Source organism: Sminthopsis crassicaudata, chromosome 2, assembly GCF_048593235.1.
Source record: "Sminthopsis crassicaudata isolate SCR6 chromosome 2, ASM4859323v1, whole genome shotgun sequence".
Taxonomy (NCBI): domain Eukaryota; kingdom Metazoa; phylum Chordata; class Mammalia; order Dasyuromorphia; family Dasyuridae; genus Sminthopsis; species Sminthopsis crassicaudata.
Genome location: NC_133618.1, coordinates 273626992 through 273644133, shown reverse-complemented (window position 1 = coordinate 273644133; position 17142 = coordinate 273626992). Strand labels below are relative to the sequence as shown.

General features: G+C 38.0%; 2 protein-coding genes across 7 annotated transcripts in view; both read right to left on the bottom strand.

Annotated features, from left to right (window-relative positions):
* Nucleotides 1–412: 412 nt before the first annotated feature.
* CCNDBP1 (cyclin D1 binding protein 1) lies at nucleotides 413–9134 on the bottom strand. Of its 2 annotated transcripts, none has more exons than XM_074289420.1 (11): nucleotides 8845–9134; nucleotides 8665–8724; nucleotides 8293–8372; nucleotides 7070–7151; nucleotides 6682–6778; nucleotides 6462–6535; nucleotides 4857–4933; nucleotides 3965–4218; nucleotides 2208–2268; nucleotides 1063–1109; nucleotides 413–816 (listed from the first exon to the last, which is right to left on the bottom strand). In XM_074289420.1, the coding sequence occupies exons 1-11, from the start codon at nucleotides 8939–8941 to the stop codon at nucleotides 708–710; spliced, it is 1038 nt and encodes a 345-aa protein (XP_074145521.1). In that variant the 5' UTR covers nucleotides 8942–9134; the 3' UTR covers nucleotides 413–707. The 2 variants fall into 2 exon arrangements, with proteins under 2 accessions (XP_074145521.1, XP_074145520.1); XM_074289419.1 differs by having other exon boundaries at nucleotides 8293–8367; nucleotides 8845–9011.
* A 64-nt stretch (nucleotides 9135–9198) lies between these two features.
* TMEM62 (transmembrane protein 62) overlaps nucleotides 9199–17142 on the bottom strand; it is a 51840-nt gene continuing 43896 nt past the window's right edge. For all 5 annotated transcript variants that reach the window (XM_074289414.1, XM_074289413.1, XM_074289415.1 and 2 more), the window contains 3 exons: nucleotides 15686–15790; nucleotides 12882–13000; nucleotides 9199–10025 (listed from right to left, as the gene is read on the bottom strand). In XM_074289414.1, coding sequence (XP_074145515.1) covers nucleotides 9693–10025; nucleotides 12882–13000; nucleotides 15686–15790 — 557 coding nt within the window. In that variant the 3' untranslated portion in view covers nucleotides 9199–9692. The remainder of the gene's footprint in view (nucleotides 10026–12881; nucleotides 13001–15685; nucleotides 15791–17142) is intronic.

Genomic DNA, 17142 nt, shown 5'->3' with positions numbered 1-17142 from the left:
TGGAAAGAGAAAATGGGTGACCACACACTCTTTTTTTGGGGGGGGTGGGGATACAAAGTAGAGGCATGGGGGCAATACACCAGAGCACAGAAGGGTCACCATCTGCATCAGCAAATGAAGTACACACACACATCGAGTCCTAGGTCTTCTGTAGTACTAGTTACAGTGAATGGTGATTCCATTAAGAGCTCAATACAGCAGAGCAATTGAAGTGCTTTGGATAAAGGTGTCAGCATGCTCTGATCTTACATGGAAGAAAAATATAAACTCCTTGGAAGCAAGGATTGTTTCATCTTTTTTTAAATCTGTATCCTCAGGGCCTAGAATAGTGCCTGGCACACAGCAGGCACTTAATAAATAAATACTTGTTGACTGATGTTTTCATAGGAGAACTGCCATTACAGACCCAGTGTCACCTCCAGAAACAAACAAAACCATTTTATTGTATATAAAGAATATACAGGATAAAGCTCTTCAGGAATCCAAGTGGCATAAGTAGGAGTGGATATAATCATCTTTTGTTTCTGCCCATAAAAAGCATCCCACTCAATGGCTTGCACACATTTAAGAGTTTTGGTTACTCAAAGGCTTTTTTGGACATGGCCTTCTGTGAGCGCAGTCTACAGCTCTCCTGATCCCGGAGGCTTGCTGACTCCCCCATAACAGCTGACATCAGAAACTGGTTGGCACCATGAGAGAAAGAAGGCTCAGAGTTCACCTTGGGTAAGGTTCTTGATTTTATCCATATTGTGATCAATGGCACTTGAGAGAAACTGGATCCAGTTTTCTTCTTCATGGGGACACACGTGACTTGCCCTGAAGAGTGTGGAGAGAGGAAGAAATTGAATTCATAGTAGTTTTAAGAGATAGCCTACCCTTAAATAACCTTTCCTAAACACTTTTTGGGGAAGCAAGATGCCAAATAGGCTCACAATAGGACAGCTTTTCTGCACAGTTCAAGTCTACCATTAACTGTTCACAGAAATTAAAGTTATGTAGCTGAAAGAAGATGGCTTCCAACCCTCCCACATACTCTAAGAGGGTTTGGAAATTCATACTTACTTTGTGATTTCAAGAACCTTTTTTAGCACAGATGCAAGTTTTGCAGCCTATAAATGAAAAGCAGAGAAACAGTTCATTCTCTCAGCAGAAAAGAAAAGTAGAGTGAAAGGAGAAATATATAGGAGTGAGTTAAATCACAAAGGGTCAGCCTTTCAGTACAGCCAGGAATACATGCACAGCTGTCAGGTGAGATGACTGGTATTCCCACATTTTATCATTAACACACAGAATTTTCACAAGCACCAATACCAAGGTAACATGAGATGAGCACATATAACAAATTCTATACATTTTAAAACTACCAAAGAATTAGAAGAAAATTAAGAAATAAGAAGGTACAAAGATTTTTTTAAATTACATGAAAATTTTTAAATAATTCAACATTTGTAAAATAATTTTGTGAACTTAAGATAATGACAATTTCACTCTTCTAACAGTAGCCATTAGCAACTATAATTATATGTGTGGAGAGAACAAGAAAACTCAATTCTTCCTTCCATTTTTAGAAATATAGTCAAAATACAGTTTTTAAAAGTCTTGGCTTAAATGGTCAAACTATTTACCAGAAATTCTCTTTCAGAGTACTTTATTTCTTTCAGAATACTTATTTCTGTCTAGTCAAGTAAAAAATAGATGACCAAGTGCCAAAAGAGCCAATGCTTAAGAATGTTCCTGAAGCAGCATGGAATTCAAACTCTTTCCCCTTTCTTAACTGTCCCCCTGAATACAATAAAGCTTTATGGAAAGGCTAGGATTGTTTTAAATGCAGACTTTACTGTCTCTAGTACTTTTTTTGAAAATGACTTGTTATTTTCTTTTTTATTGAGAATTTAATGATCATTTACAAACATTAACATTTCAACATACAAAGAATAAAATAAGGATTATATAAAAAACTAACTTGTTATGTAGTATGTTTTTTTTTTTTTTTTGATCAATAATCAAGTTGGGTTTATGAAAAAGAAATCTGCACTCAATCTGTTAACAGTTTTCTTCTTAATTTTCAAACTGGAAACCTATGCTGGAAGGAGCTACTGATACCTGCTAGTCATGAACCAACACACTGTCCCTTTGATAAAACCCTACAGAGAACTAGAATGAATGTCTGCTGAGTCTATAGCTGCTCCTCCAGTGTAAATACTTACATTGAGTCGCACAGACATCCGGTTCAAAGGTGGATACATGCTCAGAGCCAACTCATCTACACTAGATGCAAAAAGAAAGGAGTCATTAAGGGCAAAACTGAAAACACAGGGACAAGCCCCAAAGGGTGACTGGTAAACAAACATTCTTACAAAAAAGAACAAATCAGGCTTAGTCAGGAGGCTTTTCCCCTCAATCTATTGCCTCTGTTACCTAAAAACACAAACGCATGAGAATTCTTTCAGAGCTCCTAGTAAGATGCAACTAAGCTCAAAACATAACTATCAAACATATAGTATGTGCCAGCAATCTATTTGTAGGTGCAAATATTTCATTTGTGATGAGGAGTAAACTGAGGTCTAAACCAAGATGGGCCAGTTCCTTTTCTCTCTCTCCTTCCTTCCCCAAAGTAACCAAAGGCAGGATTCGGCAGCAAAGGAATTTGCTACTTAATGTTGTATGGAAACAAAGTCTTTATTGATTAGAATGGAAACACCTGAGAGCCGGAGAGCCGGTGGGCAAAATAACTGCATGGTACAAGGCCAATTTTGCAAAGAATAGATTTTTGAGGACTCTGTTTTATACAAGAGCACAATCATTCAGATGCAGTGATGTAAGGAGGTTCCAGAGAGTGATGTAAATAAGAAAAAAAGATTCTCTTATTATCTTTTGGGGAGAGACAGAAGTCTCTTCCTGAAAAGGAATTTCCTGATGGCATTTGGTTTATCTGAGCAGATTAGAATGGGGGCTGTAAAACCCCAGCCAGCTCAGATAGCCCAAACTAGTTTGACCAGATCTTGTATCCAAGGTCCAAGCCCCAAATGGAGTTGGGGATCAAACAAGGAATATCAAGGGGCTATCGCCCCCATCAATTTGCATTTTAGAGGAAAAGTGTTTGATCCACCAAAGAAATGGGAGATGACATTCCAAGCAGAATCCAGGGTGCTAATGTTTCTATAAATCAAATTACATTCATATATTCATTCAACAAATATCTATTTACACTCAGGAAAGGAAGATGGGTGAAAACCATTGATCTGTAACTTCAATAATACAGGGCAAATGGAGGCCAATAGGGGAGTTGCCTCAAACACACAAACATAAGCGACTTGCTAATACATAGGGGGCAGCTAGGTGGCGCAGTGGATAGAGCACCAGCCCTGAATTCAGGAGGACCCGAGTTCAAATCTGATCCTAGCTGTGTGACCCTGGGCAAGTCACTTAACCCCAGCCTCCAAAAAAAAAAAAAAAAAAAAAAAAAAAAAAAAAAGCTAATACATAACATAGTGAGCTATATGTATTCAGTTCTTCATGATTCCAAGGCTAGTGTTCTACTCATTAACTCATCTACTCATTTGGCTTAATGAGTCTATTAGGGAAGATGAATACACAAGTGACTGCAAAATTCATAAAGGAAAGGGAGATTTAAACAGTGCTTAAACAACATTTCTCAAATCAGTTTAGTTATAGAAGATTGTTTCCTTAGTTATTGCCAGGTGATGAGGTACTTATGTGATATGCTGAAAAAAACACTGAAGACAATGCAAGAAGGCAAAGTAGAAGATTAGAGTCTTTTAGGGAATAGGAACAACACAAACAAAAGCAAGGGGATGTAGTTTGCAGAAGATTTGGAAACCAGTAAATAGCTGAATTTAAGCTAGAGTCTAATTTGTGTTATGAAGATTGGTGCGGGGAGAGTGAAGAAATGTAGAGGACAATAAAAGATGAATAAGTCAATTATCTCAAGCTGAAGACTTACCTAGGGCTGATTTCATTGGAAATGTCTACAATGTCATCTAGCTGGGCAACTTGATCCGCCACAACTGTCTTCCCATGAGTTTCCACCGAAGACCTCACTTTCTTGAGGCAAGCTTTAGAGGCTTTCATCAGTCCCATACATGGGGCTAAGAGCTGCTGGTCTTCTTCTGACCAATATGTGTCCCTATTACCCCGAGATCCCAATTCATCATCTTCCAAGATGTCACTGTAAGGATCTCCATTGTCCCCCTGTGCCTGGAAGACAATGTTTTAAATCTGGACACCCAACTATCATATTAAATTTAAATTTTCAGAGGAAAAGGCATCTGGTTCTCTTGGTTTGGCCCACCCATTGAGAACCAAATTTATGTCTAGTCATTATCAAAATAAACAACAACAACAAAAAAAAACAAACCAAACTTCTCAAACTGCTGTCTACTCTAAGATGTTATAAATCTAAGCAATTATGCTATTGTCAAATTCACAAACTAAGTTTCAGTAGAAAAAGTACTAGATACAAATCCTGGCTTTACCATTCACTAGCTACATGACTCTAGGCATATCATTTAATCTCTCTGAGCCTCAGTTTCTTGATCCATGAAATGGGTATAGTTATGCTATCTTTTTGTTATAAAAAAGATTATTATGAGGATCAAATGAGATAATGAAGTACTACTAACCTGCTGTTATAATTAGTGATAATGAAATTAGGTCATAAATTAAGCAAACCGTGGAACATAGGATAACATAGGCAACAGAATGAAAACAGGATTAAGATTAATTCAGTTAATATTTAGGAAATAGCCTCACTTTGAAGCTATATGATTTCCATTCATCTATTAACCTTGAGGTTGTTTTCCAATGACTTGGCAGGGATGCTTGAATCCCCTTACCTGCTCCATTTCCTCAAGTGCATCCTTCACTACCCTCAGATATGAAGCCAGCATTAAAAGGGTTGCTGCTTTGTTATCTATGAGCAGAATTAAGAGAAACCCAAATTAGAAAAACAACCCAATGAATTATCATCTTATTTAGGACAACCAGTGATAATTTCCCCAATTGTAGCAGCTATAAGGAGAGGATAAATAGTTCAGTGTCATTAACTGGTCAGTGACAACACCATATTTGAAAGCTTGGTGCTCTCTTAACTTCCTTCTTTCTCTCACTTCTTACAAGGCACCAGGTAACATGATTTTAGATTAGCATATATCTCACACCTTTCCCTTTACCTCTAGCTCTACCTTGGTCACTCTAGTTGTCATTTAGTCATATCCAATTTGTGTCTAACTCTTCCCATCTAGCAAAAATCCAGTGGATTGAGGCAAATGGATTAAGTGACTTGCCCAGAGTCATATAGCTAGTTAAGTGTATGAACAGGATTTGAACTCAGGTCTTCTGGACTCCAGGCCCAGTATGCTTACATCCCATGAGTCACCCAAGCTAATCACTTCACTAGTCTAATAACAAATCTTCCCCTCCCCCATTTTGTCCTTCATACTGCCACTAGCATCATCTTTCTTAGGCTTAGATCTGATCTTGTCTTTTCTGACTCAACAATCTTCCACTAGTAGCTCTTTAATACGAATGAGATGAATGCCAAACTCTGCCCCTGGCATTCTCAGACTTAAAACTATTTGGTGCCAGCCTCTCCTTTCCAGTCTTCTCCCATAATGCTTATCTGTACACACTCTCCACTAGCTAAACTGAACTACTTGCCATCTGTCCCTTTTCATGCTTTCCCGTTTCTCTTCTTTTTCTCTCATTATTCAACTATGTTGGTAACACTTTTCCTGCCCTCCTTTGCCTATAAATTCCTGTCCATTTTTAAAAGCCCAAATCAAATGCCACCTTCTCTGGGAAAATGTGCTTGTCATATTAATAAGGGGATGTTAGATGTATCTCATGGTCTTAATTAATTATAAATTCTAAGAGGACTAGAGCCCTGTTTCATGTAATCTTTAAATTTTCCCCAGAATCAAATAAAGGGGTTTGTATTTAACAAAAGATTATTGAATTTGAATGTAAAACTCTTTCTACTGATAAACATTTTTTTTTGGTATCAAAATAAAAGTCTTTCTCATCCCCAAGAAGAGCTGAAATGATTAAATAAAGACACATCTGAAAACCACTTGTTTTAGCCGAATGTCTCATCAGAAATATTTATTCTATTTAATGGCTGTGTCAGCAGTGCTCCTGACATCATCTATGAGTAAAATTAAGTACATGTACCCCAAATCCTCCACAAATAGAAAAATTCCCTAATGGAATCTGAATAGAAGGGGGAAGGTATTTTGGGGCAATGAGAAAGGAAATGATAATTGAGAAGACAGATACAATACCAATTTTTCTTTTTCTAATTTTTGCAGTCATGGCTAATTATTTAAAATTCTCATACTTGTTTTAAATCTGGGATACATTAGGAATGCTACAGAAATGGAAGCAACATGTGAAGAGTAAAAATTCCCTCTCATACAGCTGAAAATAATCAACACACTCACCTTTTGGAAGGTGAGACACCTGGTCACAGGTTTCCCAGATACTGCCAGTTGATATGAGATACTCATGTGATATGCTGAAGAGAAAAAACAATGAGGATATCAATAACTCCAATCCTATCTTCTAAAAAGCATCCTTCCTGCCTGTCCCATACTGATGTCCAAAAGGAGACTCACAGGGTTTTCATTCCTCCCCAAGTGACAACCAGAACCAGGTCATTACCATTGAGGTCGAGCTTTAACAATCACCTCCGCAAGTTGGGCCATCCCCTCCACTACATCCACAACAGTGTCTCGAACCATTTTTCGCAATGTGATACCTGCAACCAAAGCCAAGCTTTAAGGATCTGAGAGGTCTTTTAGGGAGAAATTATTTTCCTCTACATGAAAGTCTATATGCTGCAAGATACTGAGCAGTACCTATGCTGCCCATATGGTATGCCTTGTCCTTCCCACTATTCATCAACCCTCATTAATTTGGTATTTTTCTCTGTTTAGAGAAGTGGCAGTATTATGTGCAAAAGGAGATCTGGCAAAAGAATCATACAAGAATGTTTACTCACTCATTCAAAAATTATATCTTGAGTACTTGAGTATGCAAAGCAGGTTACCTTGGTCTTTGGGAAGCCAGTAGTATGCAGAAACCTCTGCCAACACAGCATTCTGGATACTTTCACAGAGTATTCTGCAGTCCTACAATAAAACAGAGATCCATTCCGAAATGAAAAATTAAGAGTGACATGATGAAAAAAAAAGAGCAAAGGTTCACATCAACTTCACCATCATCTAACAAGCATTCACTGATCACCTATCATATACTGAGGTTTGGACATTGGACACCCATTCACCCCCATAGACAAAACCTCTTGTATGGAAGAGAAAGAGTTAACACTATTCCTGAATGCTGGCGCCTACTCTGGACTGCCCATACCAAATTCTGAATGGCACATTCAACTTAAATCTAAAGATGACTAGAATGGACCCAACATTTCTTTTGTCTAATTTCCCACAGTGAGTCTTTGGTGATTCCCTCTTCTTAATTCTATACTACACAAATTTAATTCAAGGCTATAATTCTTTCACATTAGCACCCAGTGCATACTAAGTTTGCTAATCAGAATAAAATATTTAATTCTTTCTTTCTCCTCCATTTACTTAACATATTATATTGCATTTCAAGAACATATACCAAATCTATTTTGTAAGCTCCTGCAAGTAAAGCAATTCAAATTAAAGATATAAACTTCTAGAAACTTATATATTAAAACAAATAACGATTAGAATACAAGCGAGTGCACCGGCATGTGCACACCCCCCACCTCGCACTGTGCATGGAGATGTGCCACTAGAACAGACTGCCAACAAAATCCTATTTTTCATTTCCACCCCAGAGTGAAGAAAAACACTACAATGAGTCTCTGTGGAAAATAACATCATATTGTCTTTAGGATTTTACCACTGCACCATCAAGGGTTTTTAAAAAGAATAGGTAATTTTCTGGGGGATAGTCTGCTTTTTTCTCCAAAGAACTCAAGTACTTTCACGAGCATCATCTCAACTCACTGCTGGCCGGACTGGAACATACAGACAAGCTCATCAGTCAGTGCAGGGAGGTGGGAAAAACCCCATCGTTTCTTGACATTACAATACAGAAATTTACTTCCGTGGAAATGAAAAAGAGGGGGAAGGCAGGGAACTTGTGGGTAACCTTACCCAGGATTTGGTACTCGGCTCTGGTCCTCTGCTCTCTTTGGTCTTAGAGAAAAGAACTGAGAGCAGTGGGTAAGAGCAGAGGCAGAGTGGGAAGCACCCGAAGCACCCCCGACAGACCCACCTCTGGGGAAGGCAGGGGAGGTCTTGCGAAGGCCAGGCTCAGCTTCGTGGCTTCCTGGGACACCGCCAGGGCCCTCTGCCCTAGGGGAAGGAAAGGGTCAATGGAGTGGGGGCAGCGCGGAAAGTGCAACTGGCACCGATAAGGCCGCAGAAGTCGGGGCTGCTCCCGGCCGATAACCCCGTAGCACGCCCTCCTCCAGCACATTTCTCATCCCGGGGACGCTCCGGCCCACCCCAGGCACCGGCGAGGAGGACGACGACTCAGTTTCCCCGCCGGTCGGTGGGTCTGTCAGTGTCGCGGGAATGACGGGCAAGGGGATCTTCCTGATGCCAGACGCGGGCTCCCCAAACGTCTGGGGAGAACCTCACTCACCGAGCTTGTCCCAAAATCTGTGTGCATCGAACACCTCCATGGTCTCCCTGGCCTCGCCGTCTGCGGAGACACGGGGCAGGTCGTGTGAGAGGGAGGGAAAAGACCTTCCTTCCCCTCTTCCCCGCAGCCCCAGCTCTCTCCTGCCGCGGCCGCGACCCCACTCCCGGCCCGGGTCCTCACCCCGCACCCGCGGCAGTAAGGAGCGCAGCGTCCCGACGAGCCTCCGCAGCTGCGCCACGGGGTCCTCCGGGCTCGGTCCCGCCGCCCCAAGATCCATCGCGTCGAGCTCTGAGACACCAGCGGCCACACAGTCGACGCTCCGGGAGAACGCCTTCAACTTCCGGAAGCCAAATGCTAGATTTCCGGCGGCCCTCTGCCCGCTTCCGGCAACCGATTGAGAAGCCGGCCCTGCAGGGGACCGCGGGAGGCTGTCCGCCGACTGCCAGGGCGTGTCTGGAACGCCAGGTGACCAATGTTTGCACTCCCTCCCCTTTTGCCTCCCGCCCCTAGGCCGAGATACTGCTCTGGACCGCAAACACTTTATCCATTTATTTGATTAGTTTAAAACAACCCCACCACTGGCGGCAGAGACCCTACAAAACCTGAAATTCAATCAAACCATCAACAGTCCACGGGGCGAGCGCAAGGCAGGAGGCCGGGTCCTAGATTCCGGGGTCCGGACTCCGGCACCACCCCTTCCAACAAGCCTCCAATCCGGGAGGCGCCCTCCCAATGGGGCATTTTCATTCCACAAAATTCAATTCATCCCTTTGCTTCGATGAGGAATAAGCAGCAAAAATCGGCAATCACAGCGTTAATTAGGGGCCGTTTTTTGAAGGTTCATTCAGAGAAGCAGCACGTAGCCCACCAAATGCGATTCGAAGCTCTAAGCATCAGGGCCAACCGACCTTCTCATCCGCTTCGGGCGCGGCTCCTCCGGGCGGCCTCCCCAGAGGGCGGCTGGGACCCCAAGCGCCGGCGGGGGCGGCGTCAGTAGAGGGCCCAAGCTTTGCGCCGCTGCACTTCGGTCATTGGCTCTGGGAGGTCATAAAGTTTTTGAGTTCCACTGAAAAGGATCTGAGTTCACCGGGATTCAGGATCCATGCCCAACGAATAAGAATTGGGACAAACACCGCCAACCAGGCATACATGGGGGAGAAGAGAAGGGCCACGGTGCCATAGGCCTTCCCGAGCAAGTAACAGCTACCAATTTGGCATGCATAGAACAGCAGCATGAGCATATGAACAGGTAGAACCTTGTGATATCTTCCCTTGAGGTGAGAGGAAAAGATGTAACCCTGGCACCGCAGCAATAAGGTCCAGCACAGATAGATCAAAAGGGGTATATTAAAAAGCAATATCTAGGAAAGGAAACAGAACAATTGTCAGCACATGGCAATAAAATTCTCAAAAGCTCTCAAGGAGTTTGCATTCTCCTGAGAAAGGTGGATAAGGAGAGATCTTGTTTAGGAGGGGGCAGTCCCTCAAGTCACATTGGGTAGCACTTCCAAGTGTTTAGTCTCTCTTCACTTCTATGTGGTGGATGAGCTTAGGTATGGAAAAAGTACAGAAAGTAAGAGTAAGAAAAGTCCCTCTGCTTTCAGGATAATTTTTCTGGATAAGCTTTATAAGTTGCTTGGTATTTGCTTCAACAACTTTCATAAGCATCTATCCTTGGGTTTTAATAGCTAGTGGCTCTTATTATCTAAGAACTGTTAGATCTCTTTTTCTTGTTCAATACCTTCAGTAAAGAGAATACAGAAAAAGGGAAGTTAATAATGCAACTAAAGAACCAGTAATTCTTGATTTGTGTGGTAAATGCTTTCTTCCCTGGAGCATAAGTATCTTTTTTGTTTGTTTTTTGCTGAAGCACTTGGGGTAAAGTGACTTGCCCAACATATGTTATCTTTAAATACTTTGTTTACAGATGCAAAGCTTCACTCTGAGTAACTGAAAATGTTATAATGATCCCAGACAACCTATAATGAAATATATTTCCCTCTTCAGAGAGGCAGAGGACAACAAAAGAAAAATGGAAAATTGACATACATTATCAGCCATAGTCATTATATTGCGTTTGAATTTTTGCATTTTGGGGGGTTTGTAGTTTTGTTTTGTTTTGAGGTTTTTTGCTAAACTATTTCCCCTTGTTATAAGAGAGTTGTATTCTGGATTAGCATGGTAGAATATACCCAGGACTTTTAGGCATGTAAAAACAAAAGACACTAATAAGTTATTTTAAAATAATAGTGAAAATAATTACATATCATAAATAGGTGCTCCATAAATGGTTGCAGGTTTTCAGCACAATATAACCCATATTCAACCACTAAATCTCAATGTAATTGCTATCTCACAGATTTCCAAATAAAATTTAACTTTTAGAATTTCTCAATTCAAACATATGCATAAATTATGTTTCTTAGTTTAAACATATAGTAACTGCTTTTCAGTGATAGTGGCACCGGGCTAAATAAGGAAGCAACTGAGAGAATTAAGCAGATCTAATGGATAGAGGATTGTGCCTAGGATCAGAAGACCTGAGTTCAAATCCCATCTCGGCTTCTTACTAAGTGAACCCTGCACAAATCATTTAACCTCTCTCAGTTTCCCCAACTATAAAATGGGCATTAGAACAGCACCTAATTTGAAAAGTTGTGAGGATCAAGTGAAGTATCTGTCAAGTATATAGCATAGCGCCTGGCACATAGTAGGTATATAATCAATGCTCATTCTTTTTTCCTGGCAAAGTAGTTGGGTTTTTTGTTTTTGTCTTTTTGGCCAAGAGGAATCTTTGCACATTGAATGTTAAACTGACAAAAAGAGTTGGAGATTTATACAAAGGCAATTTGTCGTTAAGAACACCCACACTTATTGTGAGTTCAAGATCTAATATGTTTTGAAGTCAGTACACATGTATAATAGACAAGTTATATTTGCTTTTGTGAATAATACTATGGGGGTAAGTAAAATTTATATTTTATATTTTTCTTTATTTGCTGTTTACAATGTAACATCCATAATTTGGGGGCACACCTAGCAAAACTCACAACATATCCTTTAAGAAACATTTAATTACAATAATGTAAAAGCAGTCACAACAAAGAAACTAAACACTATATAATTATAATCATCAAGCATGAAAAAATGAGAAAGTGTACCTGCCTTCTTTATAGAAGTAGAGAGCAATACTCTATAGAAGGAGATATACTACTAGATTCAACTGATATATCAATTAGTTTTGTAAAACTGATTCTTTTCCTTGTATTTATTATTTCTAATAGGTAGGGCTATTAATTAGGCAGAGGAGGAAAGGGAAAAATATTTAGAAATGAAGATCACAGAAACGATATTTTAAGTTCTTTTTAAAGAAAACTTTAAATAAATATGTAGGTCAAGTATTATTATGACCATAATTTTACTTGCCTATCTAAAAATTAAATTTTGTGAATAAAAAGAGGTCACTGAAAAAGGCCAGCATGCTATGAAAAGTAAATCTAATAAAGAGGATTAATGAAGGAAGAGGATGAATTACATCTTGGGATGTAATTGGTCAAGGAGAATAGGGAAAATTTAGTATTATTGGTATTACAAGATTCTATCAACTCTCCTCAAGAGTAAAAGAACAGAATCTTTGCTTATGCACACCCAACTGTGACCTCATGTATCATCTTATCCACCAATGGGGGCTTCTAGGAAAGTTAAGGTGCTTCCTTCTTGTTACATAACTATGCCATAATATACATTGGTAACTTCAGTTAGATTCAGGCCATGAAGTTTAAATCCAGTACTGGATTCTGCAAATAATTGTTTTTCAGATCTTTCTAGCTGGCATGTTTTTTCAGTGAAAGTAAGTTTTAGTCAGTATCATTATTAATCTAATGTTTTCATTCTTGGATGTGTTATTTTTTTCTGAGCAGTAATAAGTTTGGGCTACATTTTGTTCAAAAGGGAAAATATTCTCTGTATATCTTCCTCATTATTTGTATATATATATATATATATATATACATATATATATATATATATATATATATATATATATATATATATATGTATATATATATATATATATATATATATAAATAATCCCAGCTCCAATTTACAGTATTTATTATTCTAGTTTTTTCTTTTATATTAAAAATCCTATATTTTATTGGAAGAATATTTTTTTCATGGAAAAAAATGATTCCTAAATTTTAACCCATGACTCTTACCTGAATAATTCCAATTATAAATGTCATGCTGCCTTGAAAGAAATTCCCATCAACAAATACCCCAAAGGAAAAGCAGCAACCTATTTTACCATCGATAATTTCACCAACAAACCATGGTCCTGAAAACAATAGACAGGAAGGAAGAAGAATAAGTGACATTCAGTAACTCCTAAAAATCATTTAGATGAACAATGAAGAAAAGAAACAACAGATTCCTGATGTTGAAGTAATTTATCAATCAGCTGTCTAGATCCAGTAGGACCATGGACTCATTATTAGATCTCAGACTGGCATATCTGTGAGGTGATAATATGAAACATTGTCTGACTTCTTCCCATATGACTCTTTAATTTAATGTCTGTAAGCCATATCTTTTAGGTGGCTAACTTCTTCAGTTTGTACCTACCCCTAAATATGCTCTGTATGTTTCAGACTTATTTTCCAGGAAAATTTTTTTGAATAACAGGTATAACATGATAATCATTTATCTAATTTACCTCATATCTCACTTATCTAATCTCAAAGAGGACTCTATGATCCATTTTAAACAGTGGTTCATGATCCTATATAAGGTCTCGCAACTAGATATAGGCATAGTGAAATTATAATTTATTATTAAATGTTTGACATGTATCTATTTTATAGACCTATATGTCCGAGATCACATAAAAATTTCTTAGATGATTAGGGGGTCACAAATAGAAAAAAATTTAGATGGTCTGTTCTATAGGATAATTGCTGTGAACTTTCCAGATTGGTGAAATTTGCCCTATAAGAACAAAAATCATTTATTTATTAAAATAAATATTTCTGAAATATATCAAATGATATATTATAATCTTTTTATGATTATTTTTATGTATTTCTATTATAGCATAATAATATTTTCAAGTTTTATTGATGCAGATGGAGCTCAGCTTTTCCTTTCATGTAATTCCCCAAAAATGTTTTTTTTCCTAATGGATGGCGATTCTATTTGCTTTTTGTTGTTTTTTTTCCCTCTCTATATTCTGCCTTGCATCTTCCCTATAGCCTCAAAAGGGCTAAAACAAAATAAGTTCTAGTTATCTCTTTAATCTCAGTCCTTCATATAGTCTTCTCAAGAAGAAAACATTAGTAATGGAAAGTAATTCTTGATGGCTAGGAAAAGTAGCTTTTTCAAAAGCACATGTAATCTCTGCAGATTTACTTTTGTGTAATCCCCAGTGAAAATATCTTAGCCTAAAAAAAGTTTGTCTTTTTATTTCCTAGCTTTGACAAAAGGAACAATTTCTAGATAACATTCTCTATCTTTATATTGTTTCTTCCACCTTTTCTTTAATTCCTTTTCATATCCTTAGTTCTAAATAATCAGACTTGCTTCTCAGTGTTGATGTGAAAAAGGGACCTGGACAATGTCATCACTCCCATTTATTCTTTTGAGAAGTTCAGAGTGGAAGAGTTTGCCCCCAGATTTTCCTAATGGATGCTTTATATGTCTATTACACATGATAGGGCCATACACTAAACATTTTTTTTAACCATACCTACTTTTTGTCTTGTCATGTCGAAGCAGAAGAGAAAACAAATTGCAAAGGAAAAAAAAAGTTTGCAAAAATTGCAAATTGTATCACATAGTAGGTATTTTATATATGCGTGTGTGTATGTATATGTGTGTGTGTGTAATTCCAGTGCCTCCCTATTACTGTCAGTATCAAATATGAAATCTTGTTTGGTTTTTAAAACCCTTCACTATTTGTCCTCTTCCAGTCTTTCCAATCTTATGATATTTGACTCCCCATCATCTATAGTCCAGCAGCTTTTCTGGCCCACTTGTAGTTCCAATGATATTTCACACCTTTACACTGGCAGGCTCCCAGTCCTGGAATATTCTCTGCTACTTTTCTTTCACTTCTTGACTTCATTGGTTCCTTTAAGATGCCTCAAATCCCGTTTTCTACAGGCCTTGACTTAACTGGCCTCCCATGCTGTTAGCATTTTTCCTCAGATTTTTCATCTACTTTACACACAGTATTTATGGGTTGACTCCTCTATTAAAATAAAAACTCCTTGAGAGTAGGGACCATGTTTTTTGCCTTTCTTTCATCCCCAACAGATAGTGCAGTGCCTGGGATATAGTAGGAGCTTAATAAATGCTTGTTGACTGATTACTTAAAAGATAATTTATAGGATTTCATTTTATTGACCTGTTTCTTATTATCTGGGCTTGTTGTTTAGATGGCATCCACAGGTCAATATAAAGCTTATTTGCTGTTTTGATTTTATACAAATCAGTTCTTAGACTGTTCCTTCAATATCCTTAATATGCCTTAAGGTCAAGTGTCCTAAGCATTTTAGGTAATAGGTAAATGGTACAATGAATAAAGTACTGGGCCTGTAGTCTACAAGATCTTGGTTCAAATCCAGCTTTAGACATTCACTAGCAGTGGGACAACAGGCAAGTTACTTAATCTCTTTTGCCTCAGTTTTTTCATATATAAAATGAGCATAATAATAGCACTCACTTCCTAGGATTGTTGGGAGGACCAAATGAGATAATATTTGTAGAATATTTAGCTTAGGGCCTCTTGGCAGCCAGTAGGCACTAAATAAATACTAGCTACTGCTACTATTACTATTAGGGAACAGCTCATATACTAAGACCATTATCCCAGGAAATGGCTTGTAAAGATAAAATATATATATATGACTTATTAAACGTTATAATAGATGTTGAGAATTTTACTTAAATACATTTTCCATCATAATCTGTATAAGCATATTGAAAAGTTTTTCTAAAACTTCTGGTTTACGAGGCTACTTACCCAAAGCTGTATAGGAATTCAGAAATAATACAATATAGTAAAAGATGTCCGTTTTGCTCAAGATAAGAAAGGAAAATGAGGTCATATTTACAAATCCTGGAGTTCCTAAACAGAGTAATTTGAAAAATCCAGTAAAAATGAAGTTTAGTTCATTTTCTTTAAAATCTCTTCTAAAACACAGGTATTAAATTCAAATAGAAATGGATCTCTGCAGACTGCATATTAGCTTAGAAAAACTAATGCGTAAGATAACATTATTTATGCGATGTTGTATTTTTGTTTTGTTAAACATTTCTCAGTTACGTTCTAATCTGATTTGGGCAAGTTTGATACCTCTGTTCTAGAAGAATATGGTCTCTAAAGATTTCTGCTCTGTATTTATGGCTTAAGATCATCAAATGTCTCATGAAATACTTCTTGTTGCCTCTGGAAATGTAAAAGAATCCACTTCAATCATTCCTTTATTTCCCTACCCAAGTGTGAGCCATCCTTTCACTTTTTTTGCATTCCAGTTTCAATTGTAATGATTATGTCAAGACTGAGATGATTTAGTCATTCCAGTATTATGTGTTCTCAGTCATTGGGGCCCTCACATTTCAGAAGACCAATAGTTAAGTTAATATTTATAGACAGTCTAAAAACTGTGTGATTCTTAGTACATTTTTATATTTGTTCCACCGCTGTGACACCATTACTACAAACACATGGAAGGGAGAACCACAGGGTTGAGGGAAATCTTATATTATTCTTTATCAAGTAAAGTATTGCATACCAATAAGCAGCATGAAAGATATCAACCAGAGAAACAAATGATTAGATAAACTAAACCTATCATGTCCTATGGGTGAGGATAACCAAAGGGCAACTCTCATGCTCCACTGGTATTCCTACAATGCCAAGGGATCTACAGGAAGACCCCAGCACACTGGACAGAGTCCCATGTTGGATTTCTGGCAGGGCAAGAGACTTAAATTCTATTCGGTAAATAATAGGGAGGTACTAAAGATTTGTGAATAGAAGATTGATATGTCATATTTATGTATAAAAAAGGTAAGTTGGGTAATGTAACTTAGGTGAAAAGGGGAAAGAAGAAATGGGAAAGTATTTGGGCTTAAAGAAGGAATTTCTAACAGTTTCAATGACCTCTTTCTAATTAACACAACAAAATTTTTAACAATTGTTCTTGATCTTTGGTTGAAAAGAACAAGTCTTACATAAAAATTTTCAGGAGTAGGCTAATTAAGAAGCTTAAAAACTGGATAGCAGTATTTCCCATCCCTTAGTGACATCAATGAGTTACTCATTCACCTAGATGAGATTTGCAAACAGAGTGGGCTCACTACTAAAGAAATGAAGTATAAGTATCAGGAGCATATTTATAACTGGAAAAAAAATCTGAAAAGTCATACAACCAGCTGCCTCATTTTACAGATAAGGAAACTGAAGAGAAAGGTTTA